Source organism: Anguilla anguilla, chromosome 11, assembly GCF_013347855.1.
Source record: "Anguilla anguilla isolate fAngAng1 chromosome 11, fAngAng1.pri, whole genome shotgun sequence".
NCBI lineage: Eukaryota > Metazoa > Chordata > Actinopteri > Anguilliformes > Anguillidae > Anguilla > Anguilla anguilla.
The window spans coordinates 42,130,179-42,148,339 of record NC_049211.1 but is presented as its reverse complement, the minus strand read 5'-3'; the positions used below and the strand labels follow the sequence as shown (position 1 = coordinate 42,148,339).

The window sequence follows — 18,161 nt, the reverse complement described above, 5'->3', positions numbered from 1 at the left end:
ATGGCTGCGAATGCAACCCATTAAAAGCACAGCATAGTTTTGCATTTCTGAGCTGTTATTGTCTATTGATGTGGGCTTACCTGGAGTAGGTGTGCACTGGATACTTGTTTGTAGTTTGGAATCTTCTACTTCAATTTGGAATTCCTCCATGTCCAAGTCATCTGCAACAAACCAGGAATTAGAGACTGCTACTAGATGACAAAAATGCATGGCCCATCCCATCTGGCAGAGCCTTAAAGAAAAGTTAATCTTATTTCAACTCGTCAGTTTGAGAAATATGAAATTGCTCAGTGTTTTGGTTGATGTCGAATGAGTTGCAGATTTGCATTTAATTTCGGAAAATGCATATTTCCTTTCATGCTGGCTGGCTTGAGTAACCATGTTTGATTATGCTTTTGTTTGTTGCTGTAATGGAATAACAGAAATTTGAGAAACGCATGTCTACCTACGCCCCTGAGTATAAATTGGCAACTTCACCATGACTACATGGAGCGAAGATGGCGGCACACACGCTATTTACTCATGTTTGTTAGGGCTCCACCTGCTTTTGATTTAAGATTCTCATTCTTCATAAAATTTCACCCTATTTTTCACCCAGAATGATAGTACTTTGACTGAACCAACGGATGAACACCACCTTACTTCTGAGATACAAAGGGAGTGTTGTCAAATCCTTTGGCACAGTGTTTCTAATGAATGTTTCGACAGTCTTCTAATAAATACAAATTGATAAGAAAAAATGAAATGGTCTTTGAGCAAATTGAAAATGGACTTCAGGGCGAGATTTCCAAAACAGTTCATGAATAAAGACTTCTCAATACGTTCTGAGAGATACATGGCAGTATGTGGGCTAAGAGGGAATCCTTATTCACCGTTACTCTAATGCAAGGTCACTGCAAAAAGGCATTTACTGTTTCATTTCATTTTTGAGGAAAGTGATCAATGTATACTTGTAAACTCCAATCTTCATTGTGTTCTTAAATTGAGAAACATTAGCCTAGGGTCAGATTGAAATTGTATTTCTCAGAAAATATGGAGGAAGTGAGAATGCTTTATTGTTTTCTGATTGTGCATTTTTTCACATTTACAATTGAAGGTATGTGTTGTCTTGCAATCGCTGTGAGAAGGTTGTTGGTCTCATAAATCTGTGTAATTGAGTACTTGACAAAATTCAGTATACGATTTGTTTCTGGTACAATGAATCCCCCTTATCTTCGTTTCTTCTTGCTCTTGTAATGTTGTCTTTTGATGACCTCCAGGGTCTCCAGGCCTTTCCATTGGGCCTCCTAATTGCGTGTAACGAGCCACACATAGCTTCCTCCACCTGCCCCTTTCAAGTCTAGACCCTGATCAGATTTCTCTGCGGAATATATACTGGAAGACAAATATTTGGACTTATTTCATCTGTCAGGTATCTATGGCTTCGTTTGGGCGTCGACATGTTTTAACGGTCTTAATTACAGGTTACACTGACAGCTAGAGGAGACCGAAATAGAGACCAGGCGATATAGCGTGTAATTGTGCTTGGTATTAACAGAGAACATCTGCAGAGTGCACCAGAAGTGCTTGACCCCCTTGAGCCTTGTTTTGGCTGCAGCTGAAAGCCAGGTGTTACTCAAACTGCGTTTGTTTCAGTTCCTTCCTGGATATAGCCCATATGTCCACATCATCATGCAAAGGCCTGGCTTATAGAGCCGTAATGGTGGATTAATCCATTAATATCAACACAGGCCCATTGACATTTGGCAAAATTATTTGATTTCTGGGCTAGGTAAAATACATAGCCCTCATATCCACTCTGCATACCGTATGTACTTGCATAAGTTGCTCTGAAGCTTGAGTCTTGTTAATGTGAATGCTGGTAATCGAATGTCAATGACTTCTTAAAGTCCCATACCGAGCATTACGGAAACAAAAACGGAAATGGTGCTCTGACAGGAGTATATGGCAGAACGCTCCGTTGTTTCATATATAAAGTGAATTTATTGATTTCAGTTGGAGAATCAATGTTTTTTTTTTTTTTTCTTCCTAAATTTTTCCTCTGATAATCAAGACAGCCCTGGCCTGTGTTGGTCATTTATTTATGAAGGCTTTCATTTGCCTTGTTTTATGGGGAACAGTGTGCCATTTCATGTGGATATTTAGCTGTGAATTTAAAAATATACACTGCATTTATACATATATACTTTTTCCAACTATGGCTACACAAAGCGCTTTGCAATTTGATGCTTCAATCACACACACACACACACACACACACCATTGGCAAAAGGAATCTCATCTTACAGTTGGTGTCGGTGTGGATGGGGAACAAGGCGATGGTCCTCTTGTGAAGCTCCTCCTCCTCGTTCCCTGCCTGCTCCACATCCCATTGGCTGCCTGCTTTGTAGTTGCTGTTGCAGGCCCCATACACACAACACTGGTACGCATACGGCATCTCTATCACCCTGTGAAAACACAATCAATAGCCGCTACGGTTTCTTACCAATCAAAGTAGCATCTTTAAAGCTACATACATCAAACTTTATTCTTTATTCCTATGCTAGATTTCTTTGTTGTGACTTGTTGACAGACTTTACAGATTTATATGAGGTTTTTTGTGCTTGATCATCCTTTGCCTTTGAGCCAACCAAACAAGTATTCATAATTTTATTATACATCTGTTCAATTGGCAAGTTAGCATTTTAGCTATCATTAATAATCAACTCGGTGGGTCACTGAAATGCGCTGAAGTACAGAAGCTAAAATAGTTTGAGGGCTGCTTTTATTTGAGCCTTTTCCTCTTAATTCTGGTTACATTGCTGATATAACAGATAATACTGGTTAAGTGGAGTCTCACAAATATGCTGGGCTACATAAATATTTGTGAACATTCACAAATATTTCTGATAGCTTGTGAGTTAACTTGTAGCTTAAGACTATATTGAATTGGCAGCTTGTATGAAGTGTTCTTTCATGTTGACAAACATTAGCATTCTCATTTTAGGCCGACTTAGTGACACCAAAGAAAAACTTGACATCTTTGACACGACTTGGAGATTTTTATACCTCTAGAAACAGGCTAGCACCCAGGGCAATCCGGCCCTAGGATTTTGGTGGCCCAGAACAATTCTGTCAGATGCGTTTGCGTTGGGGGGGGGGGGGGGGGGGGGGGGCGGTTCTATTGGTAAAAAAATTAGGGAATGAATAACGTAATTATGAAAACTTAACGTTATTTACCTTAGATAAACATTGGATTGTGTGGCCCCCCCCTCGTAGTTGTGTGGCCCCCCCTAGCGGTTGTGGCCCTAAACAATCGCATACTGCGTTTATGCCATGGGCCGGCCCTGCTAGCACCAAACTGCATTATCACTAGGGCCAGTAGCAATTACTTAGTGGCACAGCCAGAAGTGGAGTGTAATTCTTGATTTAAAAATGTTTTAAAGCAATAAAAAGAAAGATCATATTTAATGTGAGAGTTTAGATCTGTAGCTGTTGTGAGGCACTGTGGATAAGGATTTGTGTGTTGGAGCTGGCGTCTGTTCGTCTGTTGATCTTTGTTACCACTGTTTTTGTTTTTTTTTTTTCGTGTCACTTTGACATCGTGCATGGTTCAACCAGAGCCACGTAAGGTTTGTGGTTTGGAGCGGATCCACTGCTTTTGAGTGCTGAGAAGTAAAGACATTTGCAGGGCTCTGCTTTTCGAAAATAACTTGGTGAAACTGTTGAGTGACCTGCAAGGAATGTGATGTCAGCACCCGTAATGTAACACCAGTAGAAACTAAATCTACTCTTAAGAACAAAGAAAGGAAAATACTACGGTTTCATAGAACATTGGAAAGGAGGAAACCGCTCACTGGGCTATTAAGTCCTTTTCTGATCTTATGTTTTTATCTGAACCTTTCATCTTGTAATTATTATATTTACATTTTTTTTTTGCCAGTTTGGAATGCTGTAACATTTTATTGGTCCGTCTTCTGTCAGAGTCCGGCTGGCATGTGGGTGTTCAGAATCACATGGAGCCAGGTGGGGTACATCCCCTTGACATTATGGCCAACTGTGCATTGGCCCATAGAGGTCCCAACCATGATCCACACTGGAATGGTCAGGATTGCCTTTGGGACCCCTGGGGAGCTTCGTGAGCCACTGCAGCTCAAACAGCTACTCAAGATCTCGGCTATTTTAGCGCAGTGGAAACTTGTTTAAAAACGGGCCGTGCCGATGTTAATGCCGCATCACTATTGGGTCAGAAGGTGTAGCAGTGTTCCTCTCCCATGCAGTCCTACAGGTTGCTCGTAGCATTGGCCTACCTCATCTTGGGGAAGTCCTCCGCGGTGAAAGCCCCAGACAGTGCCAGATTGCCCCTCAGCTTGAGGTGGGTCAGGCCCCCGAGCCCCTCCAGGGGTAGGATGCTGAGCCGGTTCTCCGTTAGGTCCCTGTTAAGAGGAACATCGTCAGGGGCGTGGCTGCCGCATAGCTCCTTCCAGCCCTACCTGGATTCTCAAACTCCCCTGGGCCCTGTTTCACAGAGCAGGATTACTCAGTTAGCTGGATAACTGCGCTGAGTAAAATCTGGAACCCTCCCTAATCTGGAACTTGGACTGAAGTAAAAAGAACTGCTCCGGGTTTGCTCAGCACAGTTAACCAGCTAACTCAGTAATCCTGCTTTGTCCCACCTAGAGACCCCCTTGGGTTGTAACTAATCTCCCGATCAATTAAAGTGCTAAGAACAGGCTTAAGTTATATATTTTTAGGCTTATTTTTTCTCATTTGAACTCCACACATCATTCAACCAATCTGTAATTTGATTAATTTAAATATAATTACCTTTTAATTGAACTGAATTGAATTATACAAGCAAGTCATCCACCACATTGAACATTACATTAAACATTAGTTGATCTGGCAGATTAAAAGTGCTTGAGTGTGGGTATGGGACATTTATTTGTGGTACAGCCATTTCTCTGGACTTAAGAGCGTATGTCCTCCCTCAGCACACAGTAGTGGTGTCCAATGAAGAAAAGTGAATCGCTCCTTACAATTCAGTGACTGCAAGTGTGGCTGGAACAAAAATTTGAATACAGTGGGGAACCCCAGGGCCAAGTCTGAGACCCCCACGTGCTGCCTGTAACCCCAGATTCTGGGCTTACGTTTTCATACAGATGTAAAAGCCTACTTCCCGAGTGAGCTTATTTAAGTCCTCTGTTTTCTCCTTAGTATGGCCTTGACGTAATAAAGTTCAATTCATAAGGACTTCAAAACATGTTTGTCCACTTCACCCGCTGCCGTTGCTTTCCATAAATGCGACTGAAGCTACTTAACCAATGCCAGGGAAAGCATTTTCACAGCGAGACAAACGCAGACATAATGGATCGAGAAATCCAAATGTTTATGTAAGCTAACGGCTCTTGGCAAGTTGAAGTCTCATTAAAGTTTCAGATTCTTGGATGGGGTCCCTGAGAGTGTCGCCAGATTTAAATTTCGGTATGTTGTATTTAAAAAAGGCTCCACTATCTGTTGAACGTGGCATTCAAAGACTTACAGCTTCACCAGGCTCCGCAGGGACGCGAAGGCGTCGTGGTGTATGGTCTCAATGCGATTCCAACTCAGGTCACTGGAACAGAGGCAAACCACAAGAAATGTTCAATCTTGTAGATTAAAAGATAATATCTGCGCACCGGTATAAAGATACAATGCAGTTTAAGAAAAATATTGGTCCTGGTTTTCTGAGCGCAAAACCAACAGCGTGGTTTCAAAAAGCTTTTTGGACTAGGAGTGTTCATCTAGTTTTAGGTTCCTTCTGTCCACATGTCTTTTGTGAGCTGAAAGTAAAGCCTGATTGGAGTAAAACTCTACTCTGATTGGAGAGACATAGAGTGCACTGTTCACATTCTGTCATTCCCGGCTGATCTTGACCACAAGGTGGGAGTGTTGCGCAGACGATGGGTTAGCCGGCTGCTGGGTTACAGCCAGCTTTCAGCACGCTGACTCCCGCGAAACCGACAGGGGGACACGAAGCAGGACCCGAGCCGCTGCACGCACCAGTCCCGCACCGCCAACAGCTCTTACGCGCTCTGAGACCACAGTACAATGGGCAGAGCACAAGTGAACGAGCGAGGGGTTTCGCTCTGGAGGGGGCAGGTGCAATGAGGGCTTCAGGTATCTATTGGGAATACCCCCCCCCCCCCTCCTTCCCATAACAAAAATATATATTGGAATATGTTATTGAAGGTGTACGTGACACATAGATGGTAACAATAAAATAAAAACATACAATATGACAACAGTATATTTGTCCCAACCCTTTTTGTATCATGAAAGGGTATTTTTATGAATGTTCCATACATATACGTTTCTCCTAAACATCAGGTTTATGTCCATTCGTGCATATTTATGAGGCGTTTAAAGTGTGTTTGCTGCGCACTCACAGTGACCGCAGGGACCCGAGCTGCTGGAACGTGCTGGAGGTGATCTCCCGGATCAGATTGTGCTGGAGGCCTCTGCGAAAGCACCCAAACAAAAGGGCTAAGAGGGCTGCCCCTTTACTCCACAAAAGGAGAGGAGGGCTCCATTAAAACAAGAAGCTTGCCGGCTAGCTTGACTTGAATTATAAGAAAATAACTGAAGAAGTCAAAAGACTAACTTCTAAAAGGAAATGCTTGCACTCTTGAAAAATGTTGTGCAATTGTGTGTATTAATATGTTGTAGTACACAGAAAATCATTTATGAATAACCATGGTATTGATTTACGTGTATTATCAGTTAAGAGATTTCTCCTGAGTGCACTTGCTTGAGAGCCATTTTGCCTCACACACACATGCACATACACACGTACATACACACACACACATATACACACATATGTACACACATACGCATGCACGCACATACATACGCACATACACTCATGCACACACGCGCACGCACACAAACACACACGCACATACACATGCCAGCGCGCACACACACAGACGCGCATACACAAAAAATGCACACGCACACACACAAACACACATACAGACACTCGCACAAACACACGCACATACACACACATGCACGCACATGCACGCATACAGACAAACTCACACAAACACACACTCACACACATACACAGATGCACGCACACACATACACACACAAACTCACACAAAGACACACACACATACACATGCACATACACACGCACACACACACACATACACACATACACACACACATACAGACACAAACTCACACAAAGACACACACACTCACACACATGCACATACACACAGATGCACGCGCACACACATACACACGCACACACACGCAAACTCACATTTCCTGGAGCCGCTGGCAGTGATAGAAGCTGGGCAGCTCCTCTATCTGGTTGTGAGACAGCTCCCTGTAAAACACGGAGAGGACAGACTTTACTGCCAAGCACATGGACGCCTGCTGCTCGCATTTTCTGCAGTTACAGGTGAGCGAGGAGCTGAAAACCGTGCCTTCAGTTCCTATAAAAAGATGCCAGATTTAGGAGACGCAGGCTGATGTTTTAATAGACAGAGATGCAGTCTGGGACATGCTGGTTGGTTTCTCATCTTTTCTACAGTCCATTAATTATAACTCCTTCTCAAAGGTGCACTTGACCCCCTTTTAAGATGCCATAATTTAAGTTCTCCTTGTGAAATCGACAAGCTCCTTCTTGTGCAAAGCCATGTTTCTCATTGTGGAGCGTACAGGATGATTCAGACATTGTGCAGTGCACTCACCACAAGCCCTAGAAAATCTTAACCATGACAGAGTGTATAAGAGCACTAAAATGTTCCACTTATGCCTGCCTTTGCAAGGGAATCATTTCTTAACTGTGGTAATGGCATATTTCACAGTCATATTTGTTTTTCTTTCTGCTTTGTGTTTCTAAGTGTTTCTGCATTGACCATAATAAGCATTTCTATTTCAGTAGGAAATAGAACATTTTGAGAATATAAAAAAATATATTATCAAGATATTGCACCACTTCACAATATGGCAAATTATATATATATATATATATACACACACAGTATATATTGCAGTACAATCCAAATGTATTCGGCCACTTGTGGTTCTCTTTAGAAAAACTTATAAAAATATAATAATAATAATAATCTCAGACACGACTTTCCTCAAAATGGCCTCCTTTGGATTTTTACAAATGTATTTATTACAAATAAAAAATAAAAGCCTATCCAATCATTTTGCAAAGTGAAAGGTGGAGGGGTAGGAGGGAGATAGAGGGGTAATTAAATCAACTGAAGTCTTACCTACCATAAGCTTTTTTAAAACCACAGGTAGCCTAATACCTTTAGACAAAAGTTGCAAGAATTATGGCAAGGAAGAAGGAGTTAGGTTAGATGTTCAGGGATAAGTGAACATATTATGGCAAGGAGGTTATTCCCAGAAATTGCAAAGCAGCTTAAGATTTCCAGGTGCACTGGAAAACTCTTTCTTAAGAAGTCCATGCATTTATAATGCACTGCAGTGCAGTACACTTCCTGTCTGTGTGAGCGTGCCCAGTGCCCCCGGTTTACAGGTGTGTGGCTGCAGTGCGAGAGGCGTGTGGGCGTGGTTTTCTGGTTTGTGGGCATGTGGGCGTGGTTTGTGGGTGTGTGGGCGTGGTTTGCAGGCGTGTGGGCGTGGTTTGCAGGCGTGTGGGCGTGGTTTGCAGGTGTGTGGGCGTGATTTGTGGGCATGTGGGCGTGGTTTGTGGGCATGTGGGCGTGGTTTGCGGGCGTGTGGGCGTGGTTTGCAGGTGTGTGGGTGTGATTTGCGGGCGTGTGGGCGTGGCTTTCGGGCGTGTGGGCGTGGTTTGCGGGCGTGGTTTGCGGGCGTGTGGGCGTGGTTTGCGGGCGTGTGGCTGCGGTGGGAGAGGCAGGACTCACAGCACTCGCAGGCTGGGCAGCTGCTGGCACAGGCTCCGGGGCAGGGAGGTGAGTCCGGCCCTCGTCAGGGTCCTGAAACACACAAGCGCTGGACATGTCAGTTCCCGGGGGCCTTTTGTCCCACGCGAAGCGAGCGGGAAACCCCGGTCAGGCGACACTAACTGCCAGAGACAGAGGGCACAATGGACCCCCCCCACCCCCACCCGGCCCACCACCGTCCCCTCGCCATGGCGACCAGTCCCCTAATCATCCTCTGAATGGGAGTCCTGTTCTCTGTCCTCCCTGCCAGGATGTGCCTTCGTGGGTTTTCCATTTAAACAGAGGCCTACGTCTTTCTCTACTGCTGTCAGTAGGAAGGGGCAAATTCTGTTAATTAACGCTGACACGAGAACAATTGGACGCAAGCTAGCCAGACCCATTAAGAAAACAAAATGTGCACCAATGTATTTCTTTAGCAAAATAATAAAATAAAAGACAGCACATAATGCCATTATCCAATCAATGGGCGCAGAATGCTGAAGAGGCCTTCTCGTGTGTCTCCATTGGTCACTAACACCACGCTAGCACCAAACTTGGCATCGGGGAAAGGAAAGCACGTATATTTCTTTGGGAACCCACATTTTTTAAATGAGCGAGGTTGACACGGGCAGCTCAGCGAGAGTACGTGCAGCAGGTCCTGAGAGCACGCATGCCAAACCAGCACACCAGTGTTGGGGTAATGGGCCTATGTTTGGACAGTAGGATAGCCCTGTCATTGTACTGCGCCCGAATCGTTTGACACGTGAGACGTGCATTCTCATGCCTAAATGTTACGCGCAATAACGTCCAGAATATTGCCCCTGCCATGTTCCACGGTCAAAGAGTCATTGATAAACTACCATTATTTCCTTTATTGCAGCCCAAACCAGGTACCATTTAATTTCGGCTGGTCCTTCTGTTCAGCGTAGCATCACGACAGAAAATATAATAACTTCTCCCTGAATACAGCATCGTGCCAATTTACACTCGGACAGTTTCTGGTGGGATCTGTCCGCGGACACAGTGTCCAGCGTCCTTCAGTGTCAGCCGAGCCTGCGTTTGATAGGCTGTGATCGGGGTTGTGGTCAATTCCAATTTAGTCCTTTCAGGAACATCCTGTGAGGATTTTTCAATGAATTCAAATGTAATGCATTTTCTGAATTATAATGAACTAATGACCCTAATGTTCAGCCAGAAGCTGTATGGAAGCCACGATAAACACATGGTTCAGGTCCAGGTCCAGGAGTCACGACTGCAGCTGGTGGTGAACATGTACATCCAAGGACTGAACTGTATGCATTTGGCATTTGTGTGGTTGGTAATGAGCGGTTACAGACTGAACCTGTGTGACAGACGACCTCTGGGCTTGTGGTGGCCCTGGCTGCTGACATTCCCAACCTTCAGTATCCCTTTTTCCTTCTCAGGTATGCCTTTTTTCCCCGGTTTGGAATGCCCGATCACGTACGGGGCGAGATCGGCCTGCTACGAACTCCGCAGCCGACGCCAGAGAGCGTAGACGAGCGCCCAGGCACTGCCCTCCCAAGCACACAATGCACCCGGTTTCCACACCGCAACCCGCTAGCCAAACTTGTGCGGATATCTGAGCACGAATCTGTGTATCACTGCACGTTTCTTTATCTCAGAGAGGGAAGTGACACAATGAAGAGAGAGGCTAAACTGAGATGCAACTGAGCAAGCTACTTTTCCACCTTGAAGTAATTAAAGGCATTTACTGGTGTTGAAAGAAATTAATTGAAGAAAAAAAAAACATTTTAAGGAAACGATTGAGATGGAATCCTATTTTTCAGCATTTTCACTATATTGGGGGTGTGATTCAGTTTGCATATTAATCCTGTAACATGATCGAGCTGAATTTTACGACCTGTTTTACAGCCATATAGTTTCTCAGTCAAGCATTTGCGTGTGTGTGTGTGTGTCTTGTGCGTGTGTTTGTGTGCTGGCATGTGCATACGTATGTGTGAAAAAGATCAAGGACACTTACAGAATCTCCAGGCTGGTGGTTCCTTTGAGATCAGGGAATTCTCTTATTTCTGTAGCTCCGTTCAGGGACCTGAGAGGGACAGTGAGAGCTCAGCGCGGGGTGAAGTGCGGCGCGCTCGAGCAGAGGCAGGCCCCGCAGGCCGCAGAGGACAGAGCAGCCTCGGGGGCGTTGCCGAGCATTCAGAACTGTGATCTGAACCCCGTTAAACTGAACCCCGTTGGACTCTCACACTCACAGCTCATTTTGTTGTACAAGAGAGCAAACTAGCATGCGTCTTGCCCCCTTCCAAAAACAACTCCATGACACCATGTAGAACGAGCAGCCTGGAGGTTGTGTTCTTTCATTCAGCACCTCTCCTTTCCTCAGCACATCATTTATTATTTCTAAGGACGTGTAAAGAGAGAGATTTATAAAGTACCAGGTTCACAGACTTCGTCCAGGCAAGGACATACCCCTGTGTGGGTGCTGTTGCCGAGCACGGTGACTGACATTGACCTTTAGCAGGTCATACACATTTGTGCAAGCGCACAGTTGGGTTTAATACTTGATTCTGATTGGCTGACAGGGTGCTGATTATTTTTCTATAGCTTGCATGGTGAAACCATATAATTCATCTTTAGCAAGTAATTCCAAAATTCATGAGTGGAGATTGATGCATTTACAGATTTAAGTGACAGAAACAAAGTAACAAGTTAATAATATCACACCGCAATAGATTGGGGTTAAAAAAAATATATATCTCAAGAGATTAATAATATCCATGTAATAATTTCAACATTGACTTTCCAGCTAGTGGAACTTGCAGGCTGAGAGGGGGGCAGTTCCGGTTACTCACAGCGTGTGCAGCTTGGGTAAGAACTGGAAGGCGGATCTGCCCACAAACTGGATGGGATTCTCATAGAAATGACTGCAAGGGAAAGAAAAACAAAAGCACAATTACTCATGCTTCCGTTTCAGCAAACTGAAGCTGTTTATCGGCTGTCACTGGAAGAAAGATGCCCATGAGCATTATCAGAGTGGTTACAAAGTAGAAGGTGATTTAGTTTTGGATTTTTCAAGAAGTCAACCTGCAGAATTTGCCTGATATACTTGGCTGGAAAAGAAAGAATCAAGTGGGGCTTGAGCGATTAGGGGGGCGGCCATGTTGGCGGTTGGGGCTGTTTTTTAGGAGAGGAGCCCATTGGCCATAAGAAGCACTCACATGGTCTGCAGGAGAGGGTTCCCTACGAAAGCCCGCTCAGGAATGGCCTTGATGTTATTGTTGTGGAATCCCCTGTGTAGAATGCACAAATCTCATGTCATCATCACTGCCATACGCAAGTACATGGCCATGTCTTATTTTCAAATTATAGACTGTTGACTAAATATAGCACTAGATGTAATAATGTGATTCTGACACATTTATGACAGCCTATTCTCTTCACAATCCTGAAGATGCAGCAGATGGTAGGCTGCAACCAATCTCCCTGTGGTTATAACCCGGCCACCTCTGGTCACTGAGCGTGTGGATGTCACACAGATATGTGGCAGCTACTCTGCTCAGGAGCCCAGGAGCCCTTATTCATCCACAGAACAGAGGCCAAGTTAGGTAGGCGTCTTGTGCCTTCTGTGCCAAAATACATTGCTTTGTGTGTACACTGATCTTGTTTTATTTTTAAAAATAATTTCAGGAAAACCCATTCCTGCTCTTATTCGAAGTAGTCAGGAGAGTTTAGCTGTTGGTGACTGAGTTTCAGAGCCCGTTAATGTGTGGTGAGCACGCTCCATGTCACAAACAGCACCTGTCTCTCAAAAGCTGAAAACACTTGAGCATGTGAGAAGGAAGGCTTTAAAGATGAAGATGTAGGATTTGAGAAGCTCAGCGCACTGTTCTCAGTGAAGCTGCAGGCTTGCTGAAGCTCAGCGCACTGTTCTCAGTGAAGCTGCAGGAGAAGCTCAGCGCTCTGTTCTCAGTGAAGCTGCAGGATTGCAGAAGCTCAGCACACTGTTCTCAGTGAAGCTGCAGAAGCTCAGCGCACTGTTCTCAGTGAAGCTGCAGGAGAAGCTCAGCACACTGTTCTCAGTGAAGCTGCAGAAGCTCAGCGCACTGTTCTCAGTGAAGCTGCAGGATTGCAGAAGCTCAGCGCACTTTTCACACTCACAGTTCCTGAAGCTTGGTTAGGGTCCTGATGGCCACTGGGAACTCCTGCAGGTCATTGTAGTTCAGGTCTCTGAGAAGAAGAGACAACTGTCACATTGGCAAAAAGGAGAAATGACTGTGCTGTGAATTCATCTTAAAACATCTTTTAGGTTGTGTGCTTGCTTCTTTTACAGATTTCTTTGTGTGTTCATGGGGTTTGCGTGTATGCATGTTCATTGCACATTGCTTTCCTTAGTTAATTTTCCCTTGCTTAAGTAGAAGATCAAGATCAAGATCAGAACACCAGCAATATAACATTTGGTTATGACTGTTTGCTGACGGAGACAACTAGTTTGATAGTCTTGGTCTTACATCTGACAACCTCTATTTCACAAGGTCTTTATGTTGGAATGTGCATTTAATGGCTGTCTAGGAAACAAGGAATTAAGCCAGAGAAAAAAACGTCCCTGTTGTCATGGTTCTGAAACCTCCTGTGCAGGTGTCGCAGGAACGTGTTTGCATGTGAATTGATGTTTTCAAAAGATTCCATTGTTTTACTCCAGTTTTTCTTCAACTTGATTCCGCTCAAAATGAAAGGGAACAATTATCAAGAAAAGCCTTTAATTCAAGAAAGCTTCTTTTTTATGGCGCTGTGTTTGCACTCAATATGAGAGGAATTAAAAGGAAAAGAAAATATATAGAAATGACTGTGTGTGTGTGGGGCGGGGGCGGGGGGGGGGGGGGGGGGGTAAATAGGCCTGGATTTAGCCCCAGGACTCCTCTTAGTGGCCCAGCCCTTGTGGTCATGATAGCTTCTCCATAGACTATCAAAATACCCGACTGACTGCGCCTCATTATCCGTGTAATTATAAGTCTTACCCTTCAGTGTTAAGCGTGAGCTTTCAAAACGCTCTAAATGTTTATGTTTAGGGGAAGGTTTCTGGCACAGGGCCCACGCCTTTTGAACTGAGTCCTTGAATTAAAGGAGACCTGAGCCCAGGTGAGGTTTTGCACAAGCATGTCCTCTGCACGTGCGTGTGTGTGTGTGTGTGTGTGTGTGTGTGTGTGTGTGCGAGTGTGTGCGTGTGTGCGTGTGTGTGTGTCCGAGTGTATGTGTGTGTGTGTGTGTATGTCTGCGTGTGTGTGTGTGTGTGTGTGTGTGTGTGCGTGCGTGCGTGTGTGTGTGTGCGTGCGTGTGTGTGTGTCCGAGTGTGCGTGTATGTCTGCGTGTATGTGTGTGCGTGCATGTGTGTGTGTGTGTGTGCGTGCGTGTGTGTGTGCGAGTGTATGTGTGTATGCATGTATGTCTGTGTGTGTGTGTGTGTGCGAGTGTATGTGTGTATGCATGTATGTCTGTGTGTGTGTGTGTGTGCGAGTGTATGTGTGTATGCATGTATGTCTGTGTGTGTGTGTGCGAGTGTATGTGTGTATGCATGTATGTCTGCGTGTGTGTGTGTGCATGCGTGTGTATGTGTCTGAGTGTATGTGTGTGTGTGTGTGCGTGTATGTCTGCGTGTGTGTGTGTGTGCAAGTGTGTGTGTGTGTGCGTGTGTGTGTGCGAGTGTATGTGTGTGTGCATGTATGTCTGCGTGTGTGTGTGTGTGTGCATGTGTGTGTGTGTGTGCAAGTGTATGTGTGTGCGTGTGTGCATGCGTGTGTGTGTGTGCGAGTGTATGTGTGTGTGTGTGCATGCGTGTGTGTATGTCTGTGTGTGTGTGTGTGTGTGCGAGTGTATGTGTGTGTGCATGTATGTCTGCGTGTGTGTGTGTATGTCTGTGTGTGTGCGTGTGCGTGTGCATGCGTGTGTGTGTGTGTCGCAGGGGGTGGCTAATGCATGAGGCAGAGGTCCATGCACGTTCCACTGCTAGCTGTGTGGACGGCTCTTCTGCTGGTGGACACCACAGCTGCAGGCCAGCTGCCCAAACAACAACCCACCCCTCTAACCCTAACACACCCCCCAAACCTTAACCCTAACACACCCCCCAAACCCTAACCCCAACCCACCCCTCTAACCCTAACACACCCCCCAAACCCTAACCCCAACCCACCCCTCTAACCCTAACACACCCCCCAAACCCTAACCCTAACACACCCCCCAAATCCTAACCCCAACCCACCCCTCTAACCCTAACACACCCCCCAAACCCTAACCCCAACCCAACCCAACCCTAACCCTTATACACACCCCCAACCCTAACCCACCCCCCCAACCCTAACCCTAACCCACCCCCATAACCCTAACCCTTATACACACCCCCAACCCTAACCCCAACCCACCCCTCTAACCCTAACACACCCCCTAAACCCTAACCCTAACATACCCCCTAAATCCTAACCCCAACCCACCCCTCTAACCCTAACACACCCCCCAAACCCTAACCCTAACACATCCCCCAAATCCTAACCCCCACACACCCCAAAACCCTAACCCTAACACACCCCCCAAACCCTAACCCCAACCCACTTCAACCCTAACCCTTATACACACCCCCAACCCTAACCCTAACCCACCCCCCTAACCCTAACCCTTATACACACCCCCAACCCTAACCCCAACCCACCCATCTAACCCTAACACACCCGCCCAATCCTAACCCCCCAACCCCTCTAACCCTAACACACACCCCAAACCCTAACCCCCCTAACCCTAACCCACCCCTCTAACTCTAACCCACCCCCCTATCCCTAACCCCAACCCACCCCCCTAACCCTAACCCCAACCCACCCCCCTAACTCTAACCCCAACCCACCCCCCCAACCCTAACAATCCACCCCCCTAACTCTAACCCTAACCCACCCCCCCAACCCTAACAACTCACCCCTCTAACCCTAACTTACCCCCAACCCTAACCCCCCTAACCCTTACCCACCCCCCCAACACCCCCCTAACCCAAACCCACCCCACTAACTCTAACCCATCCCCCTAATCCTAGCAGGACTAGCAGGAGAAATAACATATTTTATTTCTCTTTTAATATAAATTCATTGTTACATTTTAAAATCGTGTAAAAACAATTTTCCTTGGTTATAGCAGTCCCAAGAAAGACACTGGCCAAACGGGTAAAGATACAATGAACGGGAGACAAAACGATTCACGACAGATGTACCGTTTGAGATGTCTGGTTTTGCTCTCCGTATGCTTGGAAAAATAATCGGCCTTCTATTTTTGCATTTGTTCTGATACGGTCCAGCAGAATGATGCTTTCAATTTCCTGAACCGACCAGTGATCCTACACTCCACATGCCCTACCATAGCGTGGGCTGGGCTATAGGCTGGCTACTCACACAGCCGCACAGTACAACCCACCCAGACTATAGGCCTGTTATACACACAGACACACAGTACAACCCACCCAGACTATAGGCCTGTTAGACACACAGCCGCACAGTACAACCCACCCAGACTATAGGCCTAGTTACTCACACTAACACACAGTACAACCCACCCAGACTATAGGCCTGTTACTCACACTAACACACAGTACAACCCACCCAGACTATAGGCATGTTACTCACGCAAACATACAGTACAACCCACCCAGACTATAGGCCTGTTATACACACAAGCACACAGTACAACCCACCCAGACTATAGGCCTGTTACTCACACAAACAACACACAATACAACCCACCCAGACTACAGGCCTGTTATACACACATACACACAGTACAACCCACCCAGACTATAGGCCTGTTACTCACAAACAACACACAATACAACCCACCCAGACTATAGGCCTGTTATACACACAGTGTCATGGTCCTGTTTTCCTGTCTGTGTTTCCCTTGTTGGGCCGCCAGATGGCGGCACTTCTGTTTTGTGTCCTGCTCCCCCCCTGTTAATTGTATGATTGTTTCATTGTCTCGTTATCCCGTCATTGTTCCCACCTGTGTCTTATCCCCTCCTTTTAGTTTGATTGCTTTTTGAGTTCACCTGTGTCTTGTTACCCCTGTCTATTTAAGTTCTCTGTTCCCTTGACTCGGGTGCTGGTTCCTTGTGTTTGTTGCCCAAGAATGTTCAGACCTTTTATACCTGCCTGCGTTTTTTTTTTACCTGTTTGTGTTTGTTCCCGAGTTGTGTTTGTTTCCAATCTCTGTTGCAAACTGTATTTACCTGCCTGCGTTTGTTCTCACTTGTGTTTGTCCCCGAGTTGTGTTTGTTCTGACTTATGTTTTGTTTCGGATTGAATATACCTGCCTGTGTTTTGTTTGACCTGTCCTTGTGCTCTGTTTGACCTGCCCTTGTCCTCTACCTGCCTGTGTTCTGCACTGCCCATGTTTGTGAGTTCCTCTTGTTTTCTGTTTTATTTAGATATTTTTTGAGTTGGTGTTTTTGCCCTTCGTGTCCTTTTATGTTCCCTGGTTGTTTGCCGTGTTAGTAAAGTCTTTGTTAATTTTCCCTTTTGAGTTTGTGTTTTTTTTTCCCTCTGCGTTTGGGTCCCCCCTACCCGGACCGTCACACACAGATACACAGTACAACCCACCCAGACCATAAGCCTATTACACACACAAACACACAGTACAACCCACCCAGACTATAGGCCTGTTATACACACAAGCACACAGTACAACCCACCCAGACTATAGGCCTGTTACTCACACAAACAACACACAATACAACCCACCCAGACTACAGGCCTGTTATACACACAGACACACAGTACAACCCACCCAGACTATAGGCCTGTTACTCACACAAACAACACACAATACAACCCACCCAGACTACAGGCCTGTTATACACACAGACACACAGTACAACCCACCCAGACTATAGGCCTGTTACTCACACAAACAACACACAATACAACCCACCCAGACTACAGGCCTGTTATACACACAAACACACAGTACAACCCACCCAGACTATAGGCCTGTTACTCACACAAACAACACACAATACAACCCACCCAGACTACAGGCCTGTTATACACACAAACACACAGTACAACCCACCCAGACTACAGGCCTGTTATACACACAGACACACAATACAACCCACCCAGACTACAGGCCTGTTATACACACAGACACACAGTACAACCCACCCAGACTACAGGCCTGTTATACACACAGACACACAGTACAACCCACCCAGACTACAGGCCTGTTATACACACAGACACACAGTACAACCCA

General features: G+C 45.6%; 1 protein-coding gene across 1 annotated transcript in view; it reads right to left on the bottom strand.

The window, feature by feature from the left end:
* Positions 1-18,161, bottom strand: part of LOC118208669 (leucine-rich repeat-containing G-protein coupled receptor 6) — a 94,652-nt gene that overhangs the window by 2,554 nt on the left and 73,937 nt on the right. The window contains exons 7-17 of the mRNA XM_035383553.1: positions 13,044-13,112; positions 12,104-12,175; positions 11,738-11,809; positions 10,903-10,971; positions 8,883-8,954; positions 7,298-7,363; positions 6,408-6,479; positions 5,522-5,593; positions 4,290-4,415; positions 2,287-2,447; positions 81-161 (exon numbers count right to left, since the gene is read on the bottom strand). Of these exons, the coding sequence (XP_035239444.1) occupies positions 81-161; positions 2,287-2,447; positions 4,290-4,415; positions 5,522-5,593; positions 6,408-6,479; positions 7,298-7,363; positions 8,883-8,954; positions 10,903-10,971; positions 11,738-11,809; positions 12,104-12,175; positions 13,044-13,112 (932 nt within the window). The remainder of the gene's footprint in view (positions 1-80; positions 162-2,286; positions 2,448-4,289; positions 4,416-5,521; positions 5,594-6,407; positions 6,480-7,297; positions 7,364-8,882; positions 8,955-10,902; positions 10,972-11,737; positions 11,810-12,103; positions 12,176-13,043; positions 13,113-18,161) is intronic.